This window comes from Emydura macquarii, unplaced genomic scaffold (assembly GCF_026122565.2).
Source record: "Emydura macquarii macquarii isolate MOO-44397 ecotype Brisbane River unplaced genomic scaffold, CSIRO-AGI_Emac_v2 contig_2205, whole genome shotgun sequence".
NCBI classification, from domain to species: Eukaryota; Metazoa; Chordata; order Testudines; family Chelidae; genus Emydura; species Emydura macquarii.
The window spans coordinates 28,358,102-28,384,389 of NW_027132342.1; the positions used below are offsets into that span (position 1 = coordinate 28,358,102).

The following is a 26,288-nucleotide window of genomic DNA, read 5'->3' on the forward strand; positions in this document are numbered from 1 at the left end:
ATAGCAGAAATATTCAAATCCTCTTTAGGTAGTTCAGATCAAATAATTGCCTTATTTAGAGACTATTTCTAATTAGAAAAAGTTGTTTTCAAAATCCAGATTTAATTTGACCAGTTTAGGAGAAAATATATTGGGTCATTTCCTGCCATGTATATTTAGCTTGAAAATCTCTATCTCTCTGTTTAAATTTTGACCTTCATTTCAGTAAAGGAACATTTCAAGACAAATACTAGTCTGAATTCTCACTGGGCTTTTAAATGGTATGGAACAAAAATGTACGTATACATATTTAATTAATAAATTTAAAAAAAAATAAATTTAGGGTTATTTTATTTGCCTTCTAGTTTTTGAGCCTTAGTTTAGAATATGTTTCCTTCCTGTTTTCAAGATTTTCTTTTAGCAACAATGAGGATTAGAAACTTAGCTTTAAAATACAAGCTGAGATTCTCATGCAATCCCCTGATTCCAGAAGCCAGAATTTTGAGAAAAACAAAAAATATGGAGAAACTCACAATAAAATCATGAGAGTTGGCAGCACTCCAAGGTATTTCTTTAATTGCTATCTATATTAGCTTATTAGAACAGAGCACCAATGGAAGTGGTGGATTCTCCATCTCCCAAGGTCTTCGTATCAAGACTGGATGCCCTTTTGGAAGATATGCTTTAGTGAAACAAAAATTATTGGGCTCAGTACGGGGGTAAATGGATAAAATTTGATGGCCTGTAATATACTGGAGGTCAGACTAGATGTCCTAATGATCCCATTTCTTTCCTCCCTGCCCCCACCCCAGCCTTAAACTCTGTGAATATAGTCTTGCAGAGATCTGTTGAACAATTGCATCCATACCGGAGACATGTCTGTGGGAGCTCAGTTTACTCTTAAACCTAAGAAAGATTCAGTGGATGGTAAGAAATCAAAAACGTGATCATTTCATAATGTTTGTACAGCATGATTGGGGCACCACCAGTTGACCAGCACGTATTTTGCAGTAAATGTACCATGGAATATTTTTTGTGATGATCCCCACTGTAGATCTCTATTATCTAACAGTTTGTATGCATCTCTTGGAGTTGAAGAAAGCATTAAATAGAGCACAGAACTCAGAACCTTCTAAAAGTTTCTGAAGTCTAGAATCCATGAAATTAAAAAACAGCCCTGAAAATTTTAAAGAAAAATTGCTAGTGCCAGGCAAAGGTAAACTACACCCACATTGCAATAAACATTATCAGCAATGCCAATATAACTACAAAGTAGGTCTCATTGTATAGAATACATACTTGATTTGTTAATTTTCAGATTCTCTTGCTGATAAGCTTCTGCATGCGAATTAATCTGTCTTTAAAAATTAATTGTGTTAATTTTCTTGTTCAGAAGTGAGAGTTGCCATTTCTAGGCATGTCCTGTGTCATACATGTTATTCTTGAGTTTTTTGTTTCAAGTTAGGAAAAGAGTATTTGAAAAAGTTCACTCTGAGTAGAAAAGAGTGAAATCCTCACTCCATTAAAGTCAGTGGCAAAAATTCCATTGACTTAAATGGGACGGGCAGGCGGGCAGGATTTAACTTTTCCAAATTTACCTGGCAGTTTTCTGTATCATTCTATATTAAGGATATATTTATAAAAATGTACATAGGGTTAAGAAATGTTTAATAGATATTTTTAAAAAGGGTTAATCAATTATTATAGAATCCAACAGGACAATACATTTCTTATAGCAATGATTTGGAATCATCAGTAAGATCTTCTACTAATAGGCTTATAAGCATCCATAATGTACACTGCTCTTGTGTGTAACATTATACTGCATCTACTAATCATTTATTAACCCTTTATAAACTATTTATGAATGTACTCAATATGAAGTATGACTATTTCTAGACTGTTGCTGCGTAATGCCTTCCAAAGACTCCAAACCAATACTTTGTAATAGTCAAAGAGAAGCTACACTCAGAATCCATCCCAGTTTTTACACTGAACCCAGTGCAAGCCAGGATGGGATTTTAGAGTATTATCCTGGCCCCACTGAAGTCAATGGAATTTTTGCCCATTTATTTCAATGATGCAAGATGAAGTCTTTAGTGAATACTGGGTACTGACACAGAGTCTACTTCAGAAAGATACTTAAGCTTAAAAGTAAGGTTGGGCACCAGATGAGTATTGCCTTTCAAGGAAAACTCCCCTCTCCCACTATCTTCAAAAGGTGATTGAACAAAGATGTTCCAAGCCAAATATTTAGAGGATAATTTGTTGGCTCACTGTATCTGTTTAGGTGCTTTCCTGAAAAGATCTTTAGTGGAGCCTGCTGTTCCCACTCCCATACAGCAGTAGCAGAATCAGGAAAAGATTTCAGACCCACTGTTGCTCTATGTGTTGGTTACTTTATTCAGGGGTCTGACATGACCACACCCACCAAGTGTTCATAGAGAAGTCACTCAACAAAGGATAAGGAGGCAGTAGAGAACGGCTGTCTGTTTCATTACATCTGTTTTTTGCCTTTTTCTGTAGCAAAGTTCTCCAATAGCACAGACAATGTCATATTAGACTGTCTTACTAATAAATACTTTATTGCTTTTGTTTAGTTAATTTAGTATTTTCTGTGCTTTATGAGTTTGGCCTTGCAAACATTGTTAAGAAATGACAAAATTATAGCTCTCTCCAAATGCATCACATTTAAGGATTTGTCCATTCAGCACACTGTTATGGAAGAGAAAATGGAGTTGTTCTGACTTCATTGGCTAGACAGAGAGGAGAGAAATTAAAACACAGAACAAGACAAATAAGGGAGACTACATCACAGAGGCCCAATCCTGAGTCTTTTCGAACTTGAGGCAGAGTCATATATGCATGTACTGAATGGAGAAGGCATCTGTGAGAAAACTGTGTAGCAGACTGTTTTTTGTTAGATTGAATCAGTTTGGGTTGCTTTGATTTGCTAAAAAATTCTGATGAGGATAGGATTCTGTCAATTGCATTACAATAAGAAGCAGAGCCCCATGGCCTGTAAGTAAAATGGGAAATTTATCAAAAGACAGGGGATGTGAAAACTGAAAGCCCTTAGCAGAAAGAGAACCATTGGCATGTATTTCCTATATAGCTATAGGCTGCTTTCATACCATCTCTAAATATATATATGTGTGTTATAGCACTTACCACCAGCCAATCCCAGAGCCAACCTTTGCAACTCCTTGAGTTGTAGGAATCAAGAATAACCTTACTTTTCATGTTAAATGTGCCTGATTGTTGTCATTGTGAAGATAGCCAGGAATATATAAATGAATCACTAGGATTGAAAGCTTAGCAAAGTAACTTTTCCTAAAAGTCAAATTTAATTCATGGTCCCCACTATTCTAGGACTGAATTTTAAGGCCTTGGAAATTAATGATTTTCAATCCCTCAGTTTCTGGAACAGCCCTAGGTGAGTTCATATTTGTAAGTAGAGTTGCTGTTAAGAAGTGTTATTTGGGTTAGTGCCGCATCAAGTCCCTCCCAGTTTCCTGCAGAGAAACCAGTTCCTTTGAGGATTAACTCTGGCTAAAAGGAGGGACATGACAAGCAGCATGATAGTGGACTAAGCAGAGGACTGAGCACTTCTTTGTTATAATCTCAGCTGTGATGTCAACTCTGTCTATTAGCTTGATCAAGTCATTTAGCTTTTCTGCCTTAGATGGGGTGGGGTGGAACTATCAAATGGGGATAATCATACCTACTCATCTATCTCCTAAGGGGGTTGTGATGGCTATTTATAATTAGTTAATGACTGTAAAGTGCTGAAACACATTAGTGGTAAGATGTAGAACCACAGAGGTACAATGAAATAAATAAATAAAGATGGGAATGTTGCCTGCAAAAGGGACAAGGACAAAAGAAGAGGAGCAAAGAGGTACTGACAACATCACATATGAGAGAGAAAAGGGTGGGTAATATTAGGTGGGGTGAATATGAAAGGAAAGGATATGTTGCTTTTCAAAAGGAAGACAATGAGAGAAAGGAGAATAAAAGAAAAAAACTAGAAAGAAAAAGCAAAACAAAGAAAACAGTCTGGAGAGATATAGAACAGGACAGAGACAGGAAGGGAGAGGGGATAAGGAAATGGAAAATAGGAATAACTAAGCAAAAGAAACAACTTTCTGATTAATGAGTTTAATTTATTTATTTAAATTCTGGTGTACCCAAGGAGTCTGTACCTGGACCAGTACTGTTCAACATATTTATAAATGATCTGGAAAAAGGGTACACAGCGGAGCGGCAACATTTGCAGATAGTACCAAACTATGCAAAATAGTTAAGTCCAAAGTAGACTGCAAAGAGCTACAAAGGGATCTCACAAAATAGGGTGACTGGGCAACAAAATGGCAGATGAAATTCAGTGTTGATAAAGGCATAGTAATGCACATTGGAAAACATAATCCCAATTATACATACAAAATGATGGGGTCTAAGTCAGCCGTTACCACTCAAGAAAGAGATCTTGGAGTCATTTTGGATATTTCTCTGAAAATATCCATTCAATGTTCTGCAGCAGTCAAAAAAACTAACAATGTTGGAACTCAATAGGAAATAGATAGATAATAAGACAGAAAATATCGTATTGCCTCTTTATAAATCCATAGTACTCCCACATCTTGAATACTGCATGCAGATCTGGTTACCCCATCTCAAAAAAGATATATTGGAATTGGAAAAGGTGAAGAAAAGAGCAACTAAAATGATTAGGGGTATGGAAAAGCTTCCATATGAGAAGAGATTAATAAGACTGGGACTTTTTAGCTTGGAAAAGAGACGACTAAATGGGACATGATAGAGGTCTATAAAATCATGACGTGTGGAGAAAGTAAAAAAGGAAGTGTTATTTACTCCTTCTCATAACACAAAAACTAGAGGTCACCAAATGAAATTAATTGGCAGCAGGTTTAAAACAAACAGAAGGAAGTATTGCTTCACACAACACACAGTCAACCTGTAGAACTCCTTGCCAGAGAATGTTGTGAAGGCCAAGACTATAACGGGATTCAAAAAAGAACTAGGTAAGTTCATAGAGGATAGGTCCATCAGGGGCTATTAGCCAGGATAGGCAGGGATTGCTAGTTGCCAGAGGCTGGGAATGGGCAACAGGATAAATCACTTGGTGATTATCTGTTCTATTCATTCTCTCTGAAGCACCTGGCATTGGCCACTGTTGGAAGACAGGATACTGGGCTAGATGGACCATTGGTCTGACCCAATATGGCCATTCTTATGTTCTTATGCTCCTTACATTTCCCAGAAAGCATGTAGCTACAGAACCCCAAGAAGATCATACCAATGAAAGGATGATCCTCCAGCAGCAGTGAACAATACATTTTGGGGAAATGGATGGGATGACTATTTTGAACATTTTCTCTGTTATATTACTATACTGACAGCTAAACTGGGGATCTACCATTAAATAGCAAAAAAAAAAAAAAAAAAAAGGCAGCACAACAAATACAAAACCCTCCAGCAGAAGAGAGGAGGCTGCTAGTGGTCAACCCCCACTTTATTTGGAAAATTGTCTTTTGACATTTAGAAAAGTATAAACAAGTGTAAATATGCCCATACATCAGCACAGCAGTTTGCTTCCATTTTTCTTGCATTAGAATGAGCTGGTGACACCCCAGAGATCCCTGTCATTTTGCAAACATTGGGCAATATTATCCCAACTTATTCATTCAGATTTGAATTTCAGTTTGGCAGTGTTCACATCCCAAACATTGCAGTGCTCAAGCTTTACTAATGTAAATATTAGTGAGAAGTGTATTTTTAATCTTTAATGCATGAATATTCTCACAAATGACAAACTGCATAAACTGCTGACAAAGTCCTAGTTAGTTTCAGGAACCTTTTTATATTGTTTCTCTTTCCTGATTGGATGATTTATATCACTAGCTGCCACCAGGTGAATGCAGTATTGTCAGCTTTTGCACTTTTATCACGAGTCATGTGATATTTGACTTTTCACTTAAACCCACAGCTCTTGGAAACTCATGATTTTGTGAGAATCTCAGATTTCAATAAAAGTAAATTTCTAGTTCTCTTGACTGTGGGGAAAACTTGAAAAATGTATCCCAAGTGAGACTTTTCGAGATCAAAAGATAATGAAAAATACTTTAAACTTGGGGGGAAGGGGCAATCTTATGATTTTTAAGCAAATCTCACAGTCCTGACTCAGAACTTTTGAATAATGCAGCTGGCAATACTGGAAGCGTGACAACTGTAATTACAATTAAATATACATTCCAAAATGCATACCATATTGGTTAGTTAATCAGAGAGAAAGGTCAACCCTAATACAGGTGCATGGAGGTTGGGAAGAGCACTCCAGGAGTCACCCTCTTATTCAGAGCCTGTACAAGTGCCTATATCAATTTTTATCACAGCAGTACCTGAGAACTGTATATCTGACTGTGGTGGGTGTGCAGTTTCACCTTCCCCACTCTCTTTGTTGGAAGTAGAAATGAATAAGAAAATGCAGTATGAAAAGAAAGGAGGGAATGCTCTTTATAGCTGCTTCATCAGAAGCATAGAGGCTCAGAGTCACTATTCTTATTTAAAAAAATAAATCAGGAGACAGTGGTTTGGGCAAAAATGAAGTCAAAGTGAACCTTCGTGGATCATAAGTCTCATGAGCTGAAAAGTGAACAAACTTGAAAAAGGTTTGCAGGTCACCTTTACAAAGAAGATTGATGGTGACACTCTGATATATTTTCAAGGGCACTTCAGCCTTTTGGATGTAAAACCAAACCAAACCTAAGCCAACCTATGGATAACCTTTCAAAACAAAATCACACAGTCATTCTTAAGTCACGTCAACTCCTTTGCAGCAGTTACCCAATAGCCCCAGTGGCTAAGTAGCAGACAAGTTAAATTACTTTTACTTTTACAGGGGAGGAGTGTAGGAGAGGAGTTCTGGATACGCCTCAGAATAATAATCATTTCTTACTTCATGTATCATAAGAACCAATTAATAAATTATTGCCATTTGCAAATGCCACACAGTACAGAACATATTCTCATTATGTTTTGAAATGCATAGTTTGAGAATTCAAAAATCATGAAGCGGACTCCTCCCTTCCCCAAATCAACTCCCAAGGCCTACTATTTCCCCCAAGCTAGACATTCCATTCCCCTTATCCGGCTGTCCACCCCATCTCAAACTCTCAGGTCCTCCTTCCTCCAGCCTCCGCTTATGGCATCATTAAGGGCTGAGGAGCTGCTGGTTACCACTGCTCAGTGGTGCACTCTCCCACCTTCTCTCCCTGTTGTTGCCAGGGCACTTCCTGGTTCTACATGTTCTCAAAGCACAGAGCTGCATGCACAAGAAATGCAAGCAACTGCTGCAGACGCCTACTCAGTCAGGACAGCAGCTTCTGATGACCACATCTGGGAATTACAAATAGCTCAGTCCAAATTCCTCATCTGTCTACAACTGTTCTTGGAAGCTAGAGCAACATTTTAAAAGAGCCCTAAATCATGACCCTTGTGATAATATTGTGAGTGTTAGTAACACTGTGTCAAGAACACACCTGAACCACAACATTCATCTCTGCATTTGGATTTTGGCCCGTGCCAGAGGTTGCGGTGAAGGGTTTATTCAGGGATTTGGTTCAGGACAATCATTGTTTTCTATAGTGCAGTTTATATTATTAAATATATACAGTATAAAATACATCATGCACCACACTGCTCAGTTAAAGTTGTAACAAAATGTTATGATTTGCAATGCCTATTTATTATTTTGAATATACAGTCTCAACATTGTAACAACATAGTTTGCATTAAGATATTAATACATCGGAGAGAGCTCTGATCCCACACTTCAGATATTAATAACCCTGAAGGTCTGGGATGTTGGAAATCCAAGTCTGGATCTGGATCTAATTGTGGCAAGTAATAATGGTCCTTATCTTTATAATGGGCCTAACCAACATCTTGGCTCAAAACACCCTGAACCTTCAAAACCCACATGCTAACTTTGTTGTCTAAACTCATCTCCTGCATATACAGTATATAATGCATACAATGTATATTTATATACAATATGGTTTTTTAAACATGCCATGGCCCAGCATGTAATATGTCAGATCGATGACTTCCCCTTCCTGTTGTGACTGCTACCCTGATGCACATCTGGAAAGATGAGCCTGAAGACCTCTGCTCCAGAGAAAGGAAGGATGGTTTTGTCGTCAAGGTGCTGACCTGAGCCCAGGAGAACTGGATTCAGTTCCTGACTCTACCACATGTGCCTTTGGACAAGTCACTTAATCTCCGGGCCTTGGTTTTCCAGGTGAAAAATAGAGTTAATATTTCCATAGCTCACAGGTGTGGTGAGGCTAAATTCATGAATGTTTATGGTGCCTTCAGATACTACGGTGATAGGAGTTGTATAAGCATATATGTAAATAGGGACCACATAGACAAATGCCTTGATCTATACACCTCCTCTTCCCCTCAATTAAGAACCCTGAGCTCCTGTCCAGTTTGTTAAGCCCTCCCCCAAAAAATATTTTACATAGATTACTGAAGTGCCCACGGGGACACTCACACCATTCATTGCACAGTGCCTCACAAAGTCTAGGGTGGTCCCTAGTGAGCTGTAGGAAAATAATGCTAATGATGTTACAGCCTAGGAAAGCATGCCTCAAACGCATTTGATGAGGTTTGCCATCACAAGAACTCTGTGATAGCTTTGGAAAACAACTGTATATTATTTCTTCTTTTCACATGTGGGTATATATGTAATGGTAGGAGAGCATGGGTGAAATGTAGTATACAGCATTTGGACCAATTCAAGAAAGAAAGCAGAGATAACTACCTACAAAAATCTTCCTAAAGGTCAACCTGGAGATATGAAAATGCTTTCTATTTGTACGAAATCTAAGAAAGTAAGTTACTGGTCTTCCCTTTGCAGTAAGTATTAGTGATAGCTTGCCTTTTTTCAGAATGCTAGGATCTCCTGTGCTGAAATATTAGTGAGGAAATGGCAGTGATCACTAGGATTAACGATGCGTAAATGTTTCCATTCAAACCATATCTTCACTTCAGCCTAAAAACTTAGTTTCTGAAAATTCAAGGATTCACTCTTAGTTTCTCTCTAACTGATTTTTTGGAAAGTTTAAGCAAAGCCACCTCTGAAATAAAAAAAAAAAAAAAGTATTTTTTTTAAATCAGTTTCTTGCAACCATTTTTTAAATACACAGTACAGGTGGGATAGAAAATTAGAACTTGCATGCAAACAACATATTGGGGGAACGTGGCTGAGTGGTTGCAGTGAAATAGGATTTTGTTTTGACTGAGTTGAACTTCAAGCATGCGCAGTACAATTGGTATTATTTCTGTTAATGTTCAGAGAGAAGGAGGGAGGTTTCATAGCACAGTGTGTATGATTAGTTAGCTGCATTGTAAATAATGTACATAGGTGCTGTGCGTGAGGCAAGGGGGCTATGGAGTCCTTATTTCATAAAGGATTTAATCCTACGTCTTTGGCCCCATTTAAGTCAATGAGAGTTAAGGGCACTCCCCACCTCCACCCCTTGTGGCATCAAGCCCTCAAACCACATAGTGTATGGTGCACACAGAATGAACAAGGCTCTACAGGATTCTGTCTCTCATTCACTGTGAATATTTTAAGGTAGATAGTGAGAACTCACCACCTGTGGATCTTGAAAATTAATGTGAGGGGCAGACTAATGGGTGTCTAGCCAAGTACAATATTATAATATCTTTATTCAGGGTATTGTACAGCACTGAGTACTTTCTCAGGGTATGTCTACACTGACGGCAGCAAAGTCGCCGCCATCAGATCGACCTATCTGGATCGACGGAGCAGTCAGTGTAGAGCCACTCAGTCGATCCAGAAGTCGACACAATAAAACCACCCCCTCAAGTGGCGTAGCACTGCATCAACGAGAAGGCGGTTCCCATCGGCACAGTGCAGTGAAGACGCCACGTAGAAGGGAAGCACACCAGTCGATGGGAGTTACGCAAGCTACTCTGCGTAGCTTGTGTAATTCTCGTTGACTGCAGCCGAATCACCTGGTAACTGTAGAGCAGGGCTCAGTCTGAAACAATTTTTTTAAAAAACATAATAAAGTGAAGGTTACAATTGTTACACATGCATTACAATATGGACTTGAATTATACAATCAGATACTCTCCCTCAACATTCTGATACTAAACCACCAGCTAGTATCCCGGCCCAGCAGTAATTAACTAAGTGAAGCAAGAAGCTGACCCTGTTCTTTGCTGCTGGGATTGCCTTTGGCCATGCTATTTGCCTTTTATCTTTTTATTACAGTTCCCTACATTCAATCACAGGATAGAAATTTCCCTCTGTTTATGGATCTGATCTAAGGCCCATTGAAGACAATAGAAAGTTCTCCCTCAAACTCCTCAGAACCTCTTCAGCAAAGTTGTTGAAAAGATCCTCGCAGTCAGCAGCAATTCCAGTTGTGGAGTCAATAGCTGGCTGCCTCCTCAGAATCCAGAAAGATACGGAGTCTGGCTCCCAGATGGTACAAGCTGTAGGACACAGCTCATTTCTGCATTGTTCAGCCATTGAGCCCACACTGCTGTCTCCAACTTTCACCATTTCTAACCTCGTCCCCACTGTGCTCCAGTTAGTTGAGTGGGACCATGAATGTCTGGATCTTGGAAGTTTGCTTGCCCTTAATGGAAACCCTCTGCATAGCTTGAGAGATAACTACTGAGCAGGCCTAGCAAATATTACCTCCCATTCCTCTAGTTATTCTGGGAACTTCTAAGTGCCTTGTCCTGCTCTCTGCACATGTGCACAGAGGATTCAACAAAAATCCCTGCTTCCTCCCTGCTGCTTCTCTCCCCTCTTTAGACTATTTAAATAAATCACTTGCTTCAATACAAGCATATAGGTAACATATACAAAATGCATCGTGTAATAAGCTTAGTGTTTTTAAGGATCGGAGTTATATATATATGTTTGCACATAATATATATATATATGAAACAGACTTTTGATGTTACTGTAAACTTCTTTGTTTAATAGAAAAACATAGGAAACATTTACAAATTCATTTGTATATTGCTAGTGCCAAAATTACACAGATGTTTGATTATTGTACCAAGGTTTGCATCAGGTATCTCACTTACAATTCATTTTAATTAATCCAAAGATTTCCCATCCCTCATTCATACATGAAGCTTGAAGTTGATCATGGATATTTGAAACCGGAAGTGTTCAATCTGAAAATACAGCTGGAGGTCCAGTCTCTAGCCAGTAACCCCTTCACTGGTAATACAATATATGCTTAGTAAGCATGCTTGTAAGATAATATTAGAATTGTATGGTTTCTACTGTGCCATGCCTTCCTACTTTAACTGCTTAAATTACACACACTATTTTAGTTAAAACATATACAAGGTCTTTATTGGCAACTATAAAGTAATGATATTGCCATGAATACAAATGATTTAACCATTTTTATATTGGTGTAAAACCCTGATAAGTCCTTTGTTTTTCAGTAAAATCCTCTTATGACAAACTTTTTTTCACCAGAAAAGTGCTATTTTAACAAGGGTTCATAGATGTTAGTGTTATTACTATTATGCCTCTGTCTACAGGCAAACTTTATGTGAACCAAGTGATTTATCACCCATTACATGGTTAATGCTCTGCGGCCCTGATACTGCACCATAGACATCAATAGGCGTTTTGCCATTGACTTTAATGGGAGTAGGATCCAGCTAAGTTAGGAGTAATGTTTTTAGCAGCAAAAGGTGGAGAAGCTTGTGCTAGTCTGTAGTTCCTATATTTTCCATCTGTTCAGGGCATGGAAGTCAGTTTTGATTTTTGCCAGTGTGACCCAGGTGCTCACCTCCTCAGTGTCTCCTGTCAGCTGGGAGTGATGTTGCAATTTTTCCCCCCCTTGCTCCTGGTGCCCTCTGTAGATCTCACTAGGCACATCTTCACTCACTCAGCCCTCCAGTCAAGTCACAGGGTCAAATAGATGAACCCCTTGCAGCCCCTCCTTCCTGAAGGTGCCTTCTCTCTTCAGCCCCTCCTGTGCTCCTTTAAATTTAGCCCAGTGCTCAGGCTTCTAAAGGAGCCTTGCCCCCCTTTTTAGGGATTAGGCCATTTCACTACTTCAAGTCCCAAACCAGAGACCCTATAAACAAACAGCAGCCACATACCACTGCCTCCCGCTGCTATGCCTGGGCCTTTTCCCACATAGCTCCTTCCCTTTCACCCACTACCTTATGGTTACAGTTCTCAGGTCCTCTAGTTAGCACAAGCACAAGCACAAGCACAAGCACAAGCACAAGCACACTCCCCTTCCTCTCCCCTTTTTTCCCAGCCAGGTACTGAGATGTACAGCACCTGCAGCTCCTTTTATATGAGCCTACTGGGCTCTGATTGTCTGCTTCTATGAAGCCTCTCTAGCAGGCCTGGATGACCCACCTTCACCGCTCCTTCCCTGGTGTGGGGTGTGGTAAGAACCTGGGGTCTCCAGCAGGGAGCCTCAAAGGTAGGGTTACCATCTTTGAAATGCAAAAAATATGGCGCCACCCCACTCACAAGGCAAGCCTGCAGCAACCCCAACTCTCAACCACAAGGCAACTCCACAAATCCCCCCCTCAACAGACACTTATGGTATCTAAAGAGATAACACACATAAAGAAGATTGATAACATCATTGATACTAAATGGGTGTTCATCAGCTTTTTGCCAACTAGTGTTTGTAGTTTAGACAGTTGTCATTAAACCGGCAGTTTCTGATGTGAGCTTTTTTTTTTTCAGTGGTGTGGTCGGGTCACTCACACCACCGCCCGGATATTTCATTATTTAATATGTCTTGCACGTCTCCTCACTCTCACATGACACAAACTCTGTCTCACACAACAATGCAGTGCACTTTCATGTTCTTGGGCAGACAGCTGCTGTATTTTTAACAGCTTTCACCTATTACCACTTAGGCTGCAGAAATGGTAACACTGTCTAAGCATCTTTAGCTCGACCCAGTAACTTTTAACATTAGATATGCAAGTGTATTGTGATAATACTGCAACTTTTTAGACCCACATAACCCTCCCTCTCAGCAGATTAAATTATTTTTCTGGCAACTGGCAAATCCATAAAAAGGCCTGTCAAATACCGGCCATGTGGTAACCCAATTAAAAGGGCCAGGTACAGCCAGTCATATTGTTCTCAGGAGGTAGAACTCATAATTCATCTCAAGCAGGATGTCTTGATTGTACAAAAGCTTTTGGATAATAATTTAATTAAGATTATTTAATGTAATTATGATTCAATTGATTAAATGTATATTTTAATTAGTTTTGAATAATATCAGAGCCAAAAAGGTTTAAACAAATATTAGGCAACTTTCAGATGGATTTAAGGGCCTAAAGTTAAAAGCCCAAATTTGAAAACTTTGGATTGGATGTTTCAGTTTGGCAATGATCAAACAAGCCTGGGTATATAAAGCAGTGTCTTTTAAAATAGTAAGCTTAAAAGAAGCCCCAGCTTAAAAAATAGGTGCACAAAGTGCCTTAAATCCATATTTATATACTAAAATAACTAGCCTGATTTCCAAAGTTGCTGAGTACCCAACAGCTGCCATGGAGGCCCGTGGAAACTGCTAGGTGCTCAACAGTTTTGAAAATCAGGCCCCTAATGTCCCCAAATATGGGTTTGGGAGCCTACCTTCAGATATCTATTTTTGAAAATCTTGGCCAAAGTTTGCAATTAATCTTGTGAGGGACATTCATTGTAGTACAAGGATGCTGTACACAGCTATGTGACCCCCCTCCATTGTTCAGTGTATGCTGGATTTGTGAAAATAACTGTGACATTTTCATTCAGAGGGACTGAAAATGAAACACCCCTACCCTGTATGTTTGTTTAGAAGTAAAAGTTAGATAAAAAGGCACCTTTAACAGGAGCATCTGCAGGATGAGGGATTCCCAGCTCTTGTTGGTGTTGAGGAGGACAACTATGATGGTCACCATCAACAGTCTCCACAGTTGCCAGAGAGTGGCATAACCACAGCTTATTTTCCTAAACTAATAATAGGGAAAATTTGTTGTTTTAAGTTTAAGGAAATAACTGTGCTATCTCAGATACCATCATTTGTGGTAACTATTATCTTTGTAATGGTGGCCACTCTATATCACTAGCTCATGTTTCATGAACTTTGGGACTGAGATTTGTAAACACCTCAAACCCAAGCCAGGGCTGATGTGGAAATTCTGCACAGCCTTAATTCAAGAGTTAAAAGAGGAAGATAGAACACCTGAGGCTGTACATTATAGGGTTCAGGTGTGTAAGGCACTCTACTCTACTCTACTCACAAAAGCCCAGCCTCACCATCTACACTGCTATTTATGCCCGTGCTAGCCGGGCGTGCAGTGTGTGTACTCTACACAACATCACAAGTGTAGACCTACCCTATATCTGAATAAAGTCTCCACAATGGTTACATAAATTATCTCTTTCTCCTTGGTTTCAGGTATAGCCACTTATCCAAAGTTTGGCAGGTAATGCTGGAAATGTATGCAGTTAGCAAACAAAAACATTTTAAAATGACAGGAATTATTATAAAGCTCAATTAAATATATTCCCAAAGCAATGCCTCTGTTGACAGTTTGCTACAATTCACCAAAATAATTCACCCTATTTATTTCTCTCTCTCTCTCTCTCTCTCTCTCTATTTTAAACAAGGCTTTTCACCTGAAACTGGATTTCATTGTAGAAACACACGCTCCAAACTTCCAAACATTTATGCATGTGACTAACTTTATGCATGTGCTTATGTGTTTACAGCATCAGGGCTTGATATTGCAGAGCATTTTTTTATTTTAAAAGAAAAATATTAAAAGAAAAATTGTTCTTCATCAATTTTCAAATAACATAAAATCAGAATTTATCAACAGATTGGAGACATACCAACAGAATGACGTTTTAGAGACAATTCAGGACTGAGTCAAACTAAAATCATCCATCTAAAAAATTCATATCCTTTGTGAAGAGATTTCAAGTATATTTTTGTATTAGTTTACAGTATTTCTGATAGAACATTTGTCCAAAACAAGTTCAGACAATTCTACTTCTGTTAGATGTGCATACATAGACATTATTAACATCTGTAAATTACCTCTGCCAGTCTCGTACAATATTTTGCATTTTGTTAAAATCAGGCTCAGTAGTTACGATAGAAAATAAGTTACTTTATATCTGTTGTGAGTTTTTCATCAGACTAAGTCATTGCACAAAAGGAAAGTTGGGTAAAGCTTGTAATATTTAACACTAAGTAATTTCATTTCCATTACTTCATCAGAGCTACATATCAGCTGTTCAAAAAATGGTCCCAAAGAGAGTCTTTAATTTAAATTGTCTGATGTTCTTTTTGGCATTTCTGCGTCCTGGTATTTTGGCATAGTGAAACCAAGAGATCTGTTCTCCATAAAACCTGGATGGAGTTTCAGTTTTTTAAAAAAAGTTTCTTTTTGTTTTGTTTGTGAAGGTGGAGTTGTGATATTGTCATCTTTACTGCAAGTTTGTTCAATCATTGTCAGTTCAATAGCCTGGATAGTCTGTGTGTGTGTAGGAGTGATAAAGGTGAAAATGAAAACTTTGACTGTACTGACAGTTTCTGTAGTTAAGTTATGATCTTTTCACCCATTGAAATCAAGTGGAGTTTTTCCGTTCACTTGAGTGGGGGCAGGATTAGGCCCATCTATCATTTATTGGAGAGTTCATTTACTTGAAGTAACTATAGTTAAGCATATTTTTACTTTTAAAAACCCAGCACAATCTAAGAGGTAGGAATGGTTTCCGTTCATAGAAACCATGTGCACAGTGAAAATGACAGATAGAAATCTAGGGCCTGATCCTGCTAACCTTACTTCTTCAAGCAATTCACTGAAGCCAGTATGATTAACTGGATTAGAAAAGGTTTGTGAAATTGGAGTCCTTTGCACTGTAGATAATTATAGCTTTGAAAAATTCCCAGGAAATGATGGAGTGGAAATATTAATAAATGTATTTTGGTTTAACAAAATAAAAAGCTCAGGTCCTTTTCACTGGATGGAGACAGAAAAACTTTAGGAAAAATCTTCTTAAAGCCTCTCAGAAGATGAATCCTTGAAAGGGTTGGTTTACTGAAAAATTAAATGTTGCCAAGAAAAATCTTGGCCCTTCCTTACAGCTGGTTAATGCTTTTGGAGTTTATTGCTTATCCACTTCTCCCTCCACAGGCCTGGATAAAGTGCCACGGGATCTTCCCTCAGACACGACTCTGCTAGATTTACAGAACAACAAAATCACTGAAATAAAGGAAGGGGATTTCAGGAACTTAAAGGATCTCCATGTAAGTGAATAATGAATTGACAATCGCTGAAAATGGGAGATGACGCATTTTAGAGTTGTCATTTAGAGAAAGAAACTTGAGACATTTTAACATTATATCTTATATACTTCACCCTCAGACTGTGCAATCAAGCAGCGATACCCCCTTTGCTTCCTATTCAGTGTATTGCTGGTAAGATCATATTCTTTGTCTGATCATGTCACTATCCTTCTTTGAATAACTCGACTGGCTCCCCCTTCTTCACAACATTAACTTTAAATTTTTTGTCATTAGCCTCAAGGCCCTTCATAATTCTTTCTCCACATGCTCAGCCAACATAGTTTCTTTTCAAGTTGTTCTTCATCTCCTCTGCTTTGCTCACAAGGCCAGCCTTGATGCCCCATTTGTCCGCTTCCCCATGCTTACACACAACCACCTATGGGACTACTCATGTTTCTCACAAAACATGTGCTTATGTGTTCTGCTGGATCGAAGCCTTACCGAAGTGCTCTGCAAGACCCCTTCCCTCTTGTCATTCAAGTTCTTTCTTCCTACTTCTTTTTTACACTTCTGCCATGATGCTTACATACAATAAACTATTTAAGACATCCAATTAGTAAAGAGAAAAAATCATTAGGTAAAATCTTGGCCCCATTGGCATCAATAGGGTCAGGATTTCACCCACCATCTTTGTTATACCTTATGCTGTTCATTAACCCCCAGTGAATAACTCTGTCATCTAATTGGTGTCCTATGTTTTCCTGTAGAGCCATCTTTATTTTCTTGTTTCCCCCTTGTTACAGCATGTCTAATTTAATTTGTAAGTTCTTCAAGGAAGGGTCATGGCTTCCTTTTAATTCTGAGAGCCCGCCAGAACACATCTGGACACCATCAGAAAACTACATAAAATAATACTAACAATTACATTAAATTCAATTATTTTTATATTCACAACTAGCTATTAATATGAAAAAGGAGAACTTTGTAATCCTTCTTGAAAAAAATCTAATTATATAATGTACATGCGTGAATATAGTTTCATCAAGTCAGGAAATTTCCTAAGAAGGTGTGGCTATAGGCGGAGGGTATAATAGTCTTGGGGAGGCTAAGCCTCACCAAACAGCCGCCATCAGAAATTCCTGCTCCGACTCTTCGCCCTGCCCACTCTCCACCTCCACTCCATCCCAGGCCTCGCTCCCATTTGGCCCCCTCCCCCCCACTTGCACCTCTTCATCCCATCCCCCTCCCACCCCTCATGCCTCTCTGCCCTCTCCTCTGAGGCACAAGCAGTGTATGTGTTGGGGGGGGGAGTACTTTGGGAGAGAGGCCCAAGTGGGAGTGGAGTCTGGGTTGAAGTGTGGGTGGGACTGTCAGGGAGGAGGTGGAGCATGGGGACAAGGCTTTGGTACCCTCCACCCAGACTCCCCAAAGTCAGGAGTCATGTGCCACCAATGTATATGGCTCATTAAAGATTTAACACAGATAAGAATACAGGCAAAAACTGCCCTGAATAATATCATACCATCATTTCGCATGGCTGATTATAATTTGAAGAACGTTTTACAGTCCACTCCTAATTCTACTGAATAAGTAAGAGAGTCTCTGGGGTGGTAATTTCTACATTGTTGCCACATCATGTGCGTGCAGTTTGCTAGTCCATATTTTGATAAAAGACATTACAAAACGTGAAAAGTATTCCTACCATCTTAACCACTGCCTTGTTGCTTTGGAGCTACAAACACTGACGATAAAATCCTAGCTCTGTTGACATCAATGGCAAAACTCCCATTGACTTCTATGGGGCCAACATTTCATCATGCATCTATTCCATTTATATAGTGTTTTTTGTTCAATGCACTGACCTAAGAGATATTTAAGAATAAGAATAATGTTCTGTTTTACACAGCACTTAGAACAATGGGATCCTGGTCCTGGACTGGGGTTCCTGGATATTATGATAGTGCCAATAAATAATAAATACAATAATAATAATAATACATTTGACTTTCCATAACATTGCTAATAGATAGGATAGCTGAGCCATTCTCTTTGTCCTACATCTGTGCTTTGTGAAAACAAATTAACTTTACTATAAAAGTTGGAGGGACTGATTCTCATTTACACTTAAGCTCCTTTACACCACTTTGGCCTTAAAGTGAGCATAAATGTAATTTACACCATCATGCATAAAACAGAGAAAATGGAAGTTTAGAATAAAAAGCCTTATGGGATCATTTGTGCTCTCAATGGCCAACGTGAGAATTCAGAGAAACTCCAGTGAAGTCATGGGAGTTGCTGTAGGTTTACATGTCAGTTCAACTGAGACCACATACTCTGTTTTTACTCATTTTAGGTTAGGGTTTTAGTTCTTGTTTCAGTGGACAGGGTCATTCTGAATGATACATTTAGCTGTGACTACATATAGAAAAACATGGTTCAGACGTTCAAAATTGTTTGTTTGTTGAGTCCAGTACTGGAGATTGCACCACACATCTATATTAGCACTGATAATAGCATCACTTGCTGTTGAAGACTGCTATTGGACAAGAAATCAATCTGCTTCTAGCTGAGCACTAGAAAGAAGAAATAATGAAAGGCTTTATATGTTATAGTTAAAGTCAGATTGTCACCATCCAGCCTCCATTTTGTTTGCATGTAAAATTTGCACATGTGCACAGACTCAGAAACTATTGACCTTATTTTCCTATTTGCACTTGAAAATCCCCATACATAAAGTCAAGGCAGGATAAGAATTTGGCCCTAAGGAAATAATAAATTCAAAAGGATGTTCATTTGTTATCCACTTCTGAATAATGTTACCTTCTTTCCTAGTTGGTAGTCTGGGCCTGCAGTGAAAGACCAAACTTCATCCTGCACATACCATGGCCCACTAAAAGGGAAAAGGGACATGTACAAGGAAGATGGTGATGGAAACACACTTTCTATGACTTATATAGGGAACTGTTATATACTGTTGGCCACAGTTAAATGGGCTTGAGAAAAGAGAATTCTATCTTGGAGGAGTCTATGATACCAAGATGTATTAATTCCCCTTTATTCTCTCCTCTACTCCTGACTCCTTTCTGCACTACTCACAGCCTGTGCTTACACCAAGCCAGTGCTCAAACTGGACATTATGGAAAAATAATGGTATGCAACAACTTTTTCTTAACTTGTATGTGTGTGTTTAAGATTTATCTTTCTTTCAGAGTGGCATTAGAAAGTGATGGTCTCATACAGGTCTCACATAAGCATCAATGCCACAACCCTGTTCAAGAATTGCACTAAGCTGTTGCCTTTCTTTTTCCTTTCAAGTGGCTCAGTGTTAGGCTAGAGTAGACCAGGCTCAGCCATTTTCAGCACTTTGACATGAAACCTGAAGGGTCCCCATTTCTCTTTTAGCATTTTTGGTTCTCCACCGACAACAGAGTGCATTTGTGGTTGTTTTTGAGCTATATGCATATAACGCCCCAGTGTGAGGTCGATTCTTTTTTGGGCTAGTTGGCCCATGTGGCGTATGTTTGGACACCATCTCCCTCCCCATTAGCACTGCCTGCAGATGTTTTCCCTGGGCTTTTCTCCTTCATTTCATGTTTTCACTGACCCGTAAACTCCCACTAGTTTTTTTGAATTTTTGTTACCAGTAAACCATATGATTCACATTCAGCGAAAAGTAAATGTTACCACTCCAAAGCTAATTACTTCTTTTTTTCTGAGTCCCATATATAATAGAATTATTGTGAAGTGGAGAAGAACACATGGTTATTGCCTTTGCCAGGTGATGTACTGGTATCTTAGTCCCAGGGACATGCTGAAGCTTCTGTTGCAGATCCTGTGCTGCAGTACATAGTGAAAAAAATGTAAAATAAATGCCAAAGGCAGGAGTTTTCAAATTGGGATGGTGACCCAGGTGTCAAGGGGTGGTGACCACCTTTCCCTTCCCTTATTGTTAAATGGAAGGCACTAGCTAGTCTTTAAATCATGATTTGACGACGTCAGGACCTCAGCAGGGCTTATGGGTCTATTATAGGAGTGGGTGGGTGAGGTTCTGTGGCCTGCAATGTGAAGGAGGCTAGTATAGATGATCGTGATGATCCCTTCTGGCCTTAATGTCTATGAGTCTATGAGATGGGAGGCAGCGTCATTGTATAGAAAAGGTAAGAATCACTGGGATATGGTATATACCTTCCACAATACCCATCTTCTTTCCCACAACCTTAATTGTTGCAAAAAAGTGCCTTTTTATAACTACCCTGATTTGTAAACTGAGTAAATTTTGTGAAAGTGTGCAAAAACCAACAGAATGTTGTGAAATTTCCCAAATAGAACATTGTCATACTCAGCACGTAATTTTTGTAAGCAGAACAAGATTTGGCCAAAGCAATTTTGGCTAGAGACATTACTAAAAGTTCTGCTTCCAGAGGCCGTAGAGATTCTGGTAATATCAACTAGATAGAAAAGATATGGGATAGAGTTAAAGAACTCTATAATAAACCTGTGCCTGTCTAATTCTAGGCAAAACTACCTCCGACACACTAACAGGGAATTATAAAGAAGCGGATAAGGATATAATTTAATTAAAAGGCAGCAGACTTGGATTAAAAGAAATATTTTAATGAAATTTTTAGTTAATACATGTTACTCACTAATGTAAGGTAACACTTCGAGTACAATTTTCAAAAGCACCTAAGGGAACATCTACATTGGACCTTCTTTCAGTAACTGATAGTATACACCCATGCACAGCCCCACTTGCATGGGTTTAAACAGCAGTGTAGACTATAAGGCACAGCTTAAACAAGTACAGTAAAGCAATGCCTGAAGGGTGTGGGTATGTATTCGAGCACATACCCGCTGTGGCTCTCTACTTGCCCAGTCTGTGCCTCCCCAGATACACTATTTTTAGCAGGGTAGTCACCTGCTGCCTCTCCACTGCTAAAACCTTTCCCCTCCACAGGAAAAGTTTCCCCCAATGGGGAAAGGCTCTGCCAGAGGGGAGGCAGCTGAGAAAAATTCCAACAGCTCCCCATTGCTGGAACCTTTCCCGGGAAGTCAGCTGGGAAAGGATTCATCAGCAAGGAGTGGCTGAAGCCATTCCACACTGCCTTCCCTCTGCTGGAGCCTTTCACTGGCATGTACTTCACACCACAGTTTGTACTCAGCTTGCTTTTTACTGCGGCATGTAGCTACACGTACACTACACACCACCACCGGTGGTGTCTAGTGTAAACCTAGCCTTTGTGTGCCTTAGGAGCCTAATTTCCACTGAACGTCAATGGGAGTTAGGCTTCTACATCACTTAGGTGCTGTGGATTAATTTCATCAGGTGACCCCTAGTTCTTGTGTATTGTGAAACAGCAATAACACTTCCTTATTCACTTTCACTTTCTCTGCACCATTCATGATTTTATATCCCTCTATCACATTCCCCCTCTCTCATTTTTTCTAAGCTGAACAGTCCCAGTCTTTTTCATCTTTCCTCATATGGAAGTTGTTCCATACCCCAATCTTTTTTCTTGCCCTTCTCTGCACTTTTCCCCATTCTGGGGTGGGTGGGTGGAGATGTGTGTGCACACATGTGTATACTATGGATTTACTGTACATTACTAACAATAACCTGTAGTTACTCTGGTTATATTAAAAATGATAAAGGACATTAAATCCTCATGATTCAGGGCATAACATTCACCTCTAGCTGGTGTCAAGAACTATTGTTCCCCATTTGCTAGTATTGTGCAGTTAGCTACATTATGTTGAGGAAGGGATTTACAGCTTCCTCCCGAAATTGCGACACTGGTTATTTTCAGAGAAAGGTCACCGCATTAGATGGACCATTGGCCTGTTCTAGTTGCAGTTCTTATGACTTATCACTGTCAAGAGAGTAAGTGAGAATTATAACCATATCTTCCATATGACCATTAAACTTAGTTTGGGAGAGACTTATTTTATTGTCCGGGAACTAGTCTGTTGAACTGTGAGTGACCTCCTCCTCACAATCTGGTTGCTGCTGGCTGGTATACAAAATTAAAAGCAGATATATCCAGCTATGTGTGTACTTTGCAGAGCCATCTGCAAAACATACTACTTGTTTTACTTAGGGTGAATTGAAAGGGGAATACATTAGGGAAAAATATACAGCACACACATGCACACCATTCAAAACTATCATTCCACTTTTCTCCTTTTAACCTTTCAATTTTCACTCAGACGAGGCTGCAACCACAGAAACTTATATACTTTCTGGCACTTATTTATTGCCTAACTGATTGATGAAAGACTTAAACGTTCTGTTTTTTTCCATTAGATATATTGGTAGCTGACAGAAGTTTAATTATGGGAGGATTAAGAATTGGTTAGAAATACGTTGGAATGGGACCAAAATATGTGGGCCATCAAAACATGTAGAGTGAAGGCATCTGTTTTTTTCCATTCCTGCAAGTAATATGGTGCAGTAAGTGACCAAGAATGCCATAGAACTGTGCTCTGCTAATAAAAATAACAAATAATGATACTTTACGTGTACATCACACTTTTTATCCAGTACTCTCAAGGCATTGTACAGCCATTGATTCATTTAGCCTCAAGAGTCATAACACTCTGCGAGGTGCAAAAATAAACTGTGAAAAGATGGAAGGAGCCTCATGTGAATTCACTGTAATATATAACACTCCTTTCCTTCAATTTAGTACAGTTCTTACATTAATGATTAGCATAGGAACTTCCAGTCTATTTATTACATTATTGTTTGTTAACCACCAATAGCGTGATCAGTGCTGCAGAGGTTACAAATTAAGATATGATCCCTGAACTGTGGGATTTACAAAGCAAAATCTTGATCCTTCCACTTGTTACTAAAGTGAGTCGTCCTTACTCATCTGAGTAATCCCATTGACTTCGAAAGATACCCTATGTGATTTGAGTCAGACAAAAATCTAGCAAGTACAGACTAGAAGACCCAAAGGATACTTATAATCTTATACATTATTATTAGGCTAGTTTGTGTCTTTGCCTTATGCAGTCATCACAGATTTTCTTCCTTGGAGAAACTGGGTAGAGTGTGGGGAGAGTTGGCTCACTTCAAGGTGGTAGAGGCAGAATGCTGTAGCTCAAAATAGGTGTCGCAAATTATCCCTTCTCCTATTCCCAGCACACAGAAGGAGTTCTATGTTACTTGGCCCATTGTTATTACGGAGACTGAGGTGGTGATGCAGTTATGTTTATGTGAGTTAACTCTTCTCCACTGGTGTCAAATGAAAGAGTTATATTTTATCCTCAGTGGTAGATGTGATTTTTATGGACTGCAATAGGAGATGCATATACACCGGAGAGCAGGATTTGGCCATAAGTTGTTTTGTAGGTATTTTTGTAGTTATTTGTTTATCATTTGCTGATTTGTGCTATTCTAATTTTTTTTTATTTCTGCATTGCATTTCAACACAGCTAAAACAGTGAACCAGTGTTTTTTCGGAATTATTTAGTCTTCTTGCAACTTCACCCTAAAGTTATGCCCACAGTGGAAGTAACAAAATCTCCTGCGTTATTACTTCACAGGCATTGATTCTTGTGAACAATAAAATAAGCAAGATCAACCCTGCAGCCTTTGCTCCACTGAAGAAACTGGAGAGACTTTACCTCTCCAAGAATAACCTGAAGGAACTTCCAGATAACATGCCCAAAAGTCTGCAGGAGCTACGTGTCCATGAAAATGACATCACTAAGCTGAGGAAAGTTGTCTTTAATGGACTGAACAATCTGATTGTCGTAGGTATGAGATTTTTGCCAAAGTAACAAATGATGCAGTATATATTTTCTAGGTGTTATTCTTAACCCACTGTACTTTTACACAGGTAAGCCAAGAAGTGTCTTCATAGTCTACAGCCATTGGCCAAATTAGCTGCGATTCATAGAAGGAAAAAATGCTCTGTTGTTTAATACTTATAAATGTAAACTACTGTACAGTTCAAACATGTTTTGTTTTCAGAACTAGGCACCAACCCACTCAAGAGCTCAGGGGTAGAAAATGGAGCCTTTCAAGGGATGAAGAAGCTCTCCTATATCCGTATTTCAGATACCAACATTACTAGTATCCCCAGAGGTAAGAACAGCTATGAGGATTTTGGAGATTCAGGTATCTGAAATACACTGATCAGTAAGACTTCGAAGCCATGGTCAAATTCCACCAGAAGTCAAAAGGAGCCTTTTGAGTCAAATCTGGGTACATCCATATCTTGAATGGGCTAGTATAAGGGTTGTGCAATTTAATATTCCATTAATAGAACTCTACAAGAGGTTCAGTTACTAAGGTAAACCAGTTTATTTGGGCTTTCTTCCAGCTGAGAGATAAGATGGGACAAATGTTTGTTGGCCTGATTCTAAGTGAAAGTACACTGGTGTAAATCATGAGTAACTCTATTGACATCAAGGGAATTAGACTGGTGTAAAATCCGTGTAAATGAGATGAGAATCAGGCCTGTGTGTGAGAATGTGAGCTTCCAGGTCAAAGTATCATTCATCTGCAAAATGGAAACATTTGTGATTTTTTGAATAATCATTGTAAATTATAGTAAAAGATCTCTAGTATAACCTATGCAAAAAGGATTTTTAAATATACAAAATGGCTCCAAACTGCAGGAAATAATGATAGATATATTATTTTGTCCAGCAAACTGTTTTGAAAATGTACCAAATTTCAGAAAGTTAACACCAGAAGTTTTTTATTTAGTATTATTCTCCTCCTCATTTTCTATTATGGCTGTTGTTTTGTATATACTGCCTGAGGACCTATGATAGTTAAAATATTGAGTCCTGTCTTTTTTTCTTTGATCAATGGGATTTGCGCACTAAGATTCATATTCAAATATGCTCTACACAAAAAAAACCAAGTATTTTTCATTTCTGAATTAATTTTTTTGCTACTAGTGCTAATTATCAAAGACATCTGGGCCCAAATTTAATACCTGCACAACTCAGTGTGAATAGGCTGAAATTCATTTCTGTGCAGAGTCCCATTTCAGCTGTTTTAAAGACTTATGTAGGATTTAGTTGGTGAATGCTGGCCCTCAGCACAGGGGCACATTTCATTCAAAGTGAACTGTTATTTGAAAATCCTCTCTTTTCATGTTCTCCTCATTGTGAAAGTTTGTCTTAATGTTTAAAACAAATACTTTTTCAAAGTGCAAGTTGCAAGATTCTGGACTCTTCTCTGATGATGTGTCCCTGTTCTGCAATTAATAGGTCTGATCTTAATTATGCTAAGAGCCATTTACACCACTCTAGCAATATAAAGGGGGCATAATAGAACTGATTGTCTTTAATGTACTAGTTCTATTGAAAACATTTTTGGGATGTCTTGTATTTCAGGCCTTCCTCCATCCCTTACGGAGCTTCATCTTGATGGCAACAAGATCACCAAAATTGATTCTGATAGTCTAGCTGGACTGAACAACTTGGCTAAGTAATGATGTTTTCACATAACTTACAAGTATTATGTAAAAACAATAGCCATAGTACACACAGTAGGAAGAAATCACTCTCTAGTTAAGAAGTTGTGATAATCTTTTAGCTTGAGATGTGCTGAACAATTTAGCATGAAATGTTAGGGCCTGTCTACACAGCGTGGCAATGCCCACTAAGGGAGAAAGATTTCTAAAGCACACTAACATGTTGTGTGCTAATTGGCCCGTATAGACCCTGATGGTGTGCATTAGGGAACTTTTAGTATGCACCAGCAGCGTCTACATGGGCCAATAAATGTGGAACATATTAGTGTGCTTTAGAAATCACACCCCATCATGTGCATTACCACACCAGATAGACAAGCCTTAGTGAGAACAGAGGGACCTAGGCACTGAGCAACTCAAACATCTTTTTTGAATACCAAGGAATTTACCAGGCAAAAACAATTGTTTCCTTGGAATGAATGTTCAACAGACATAGCAATAGCTTGTT

The 26,288-nt window shown here is 38.8% G+C and overlaps 1 protein-coding gene across 1 annotated transcript in view; it reads left to right on the forward strand.

Annotated features, from left to right (window-relative positions):
• The window catches only part of DCN (decorin), a 43,142-nt gene that overhangs the window by 7,927 nt on the left and 8,927 nt on the right, over positions 1-26,288 (forward strand). The window contains exons 3-6 of the mRNA XM_067559833.1: positions 16,249-16,361; positions 23,892-24,105; positions 24,322-24,435; positions 25,701-25,794. Of these exons, the coding sequence (XP_067415934.1) occupies positions 16,249-16,361; positions 23,892-24,105; positions 24,322-24,435; positions 25,701-25,794 (535 nt within the window). The remainder of the gene's footprint in view (positions 1-16,248; positions 16,362-23,891; positions 24,106-24,321; positions 24,436-25,700; positions 25,795-26,288) is intronic.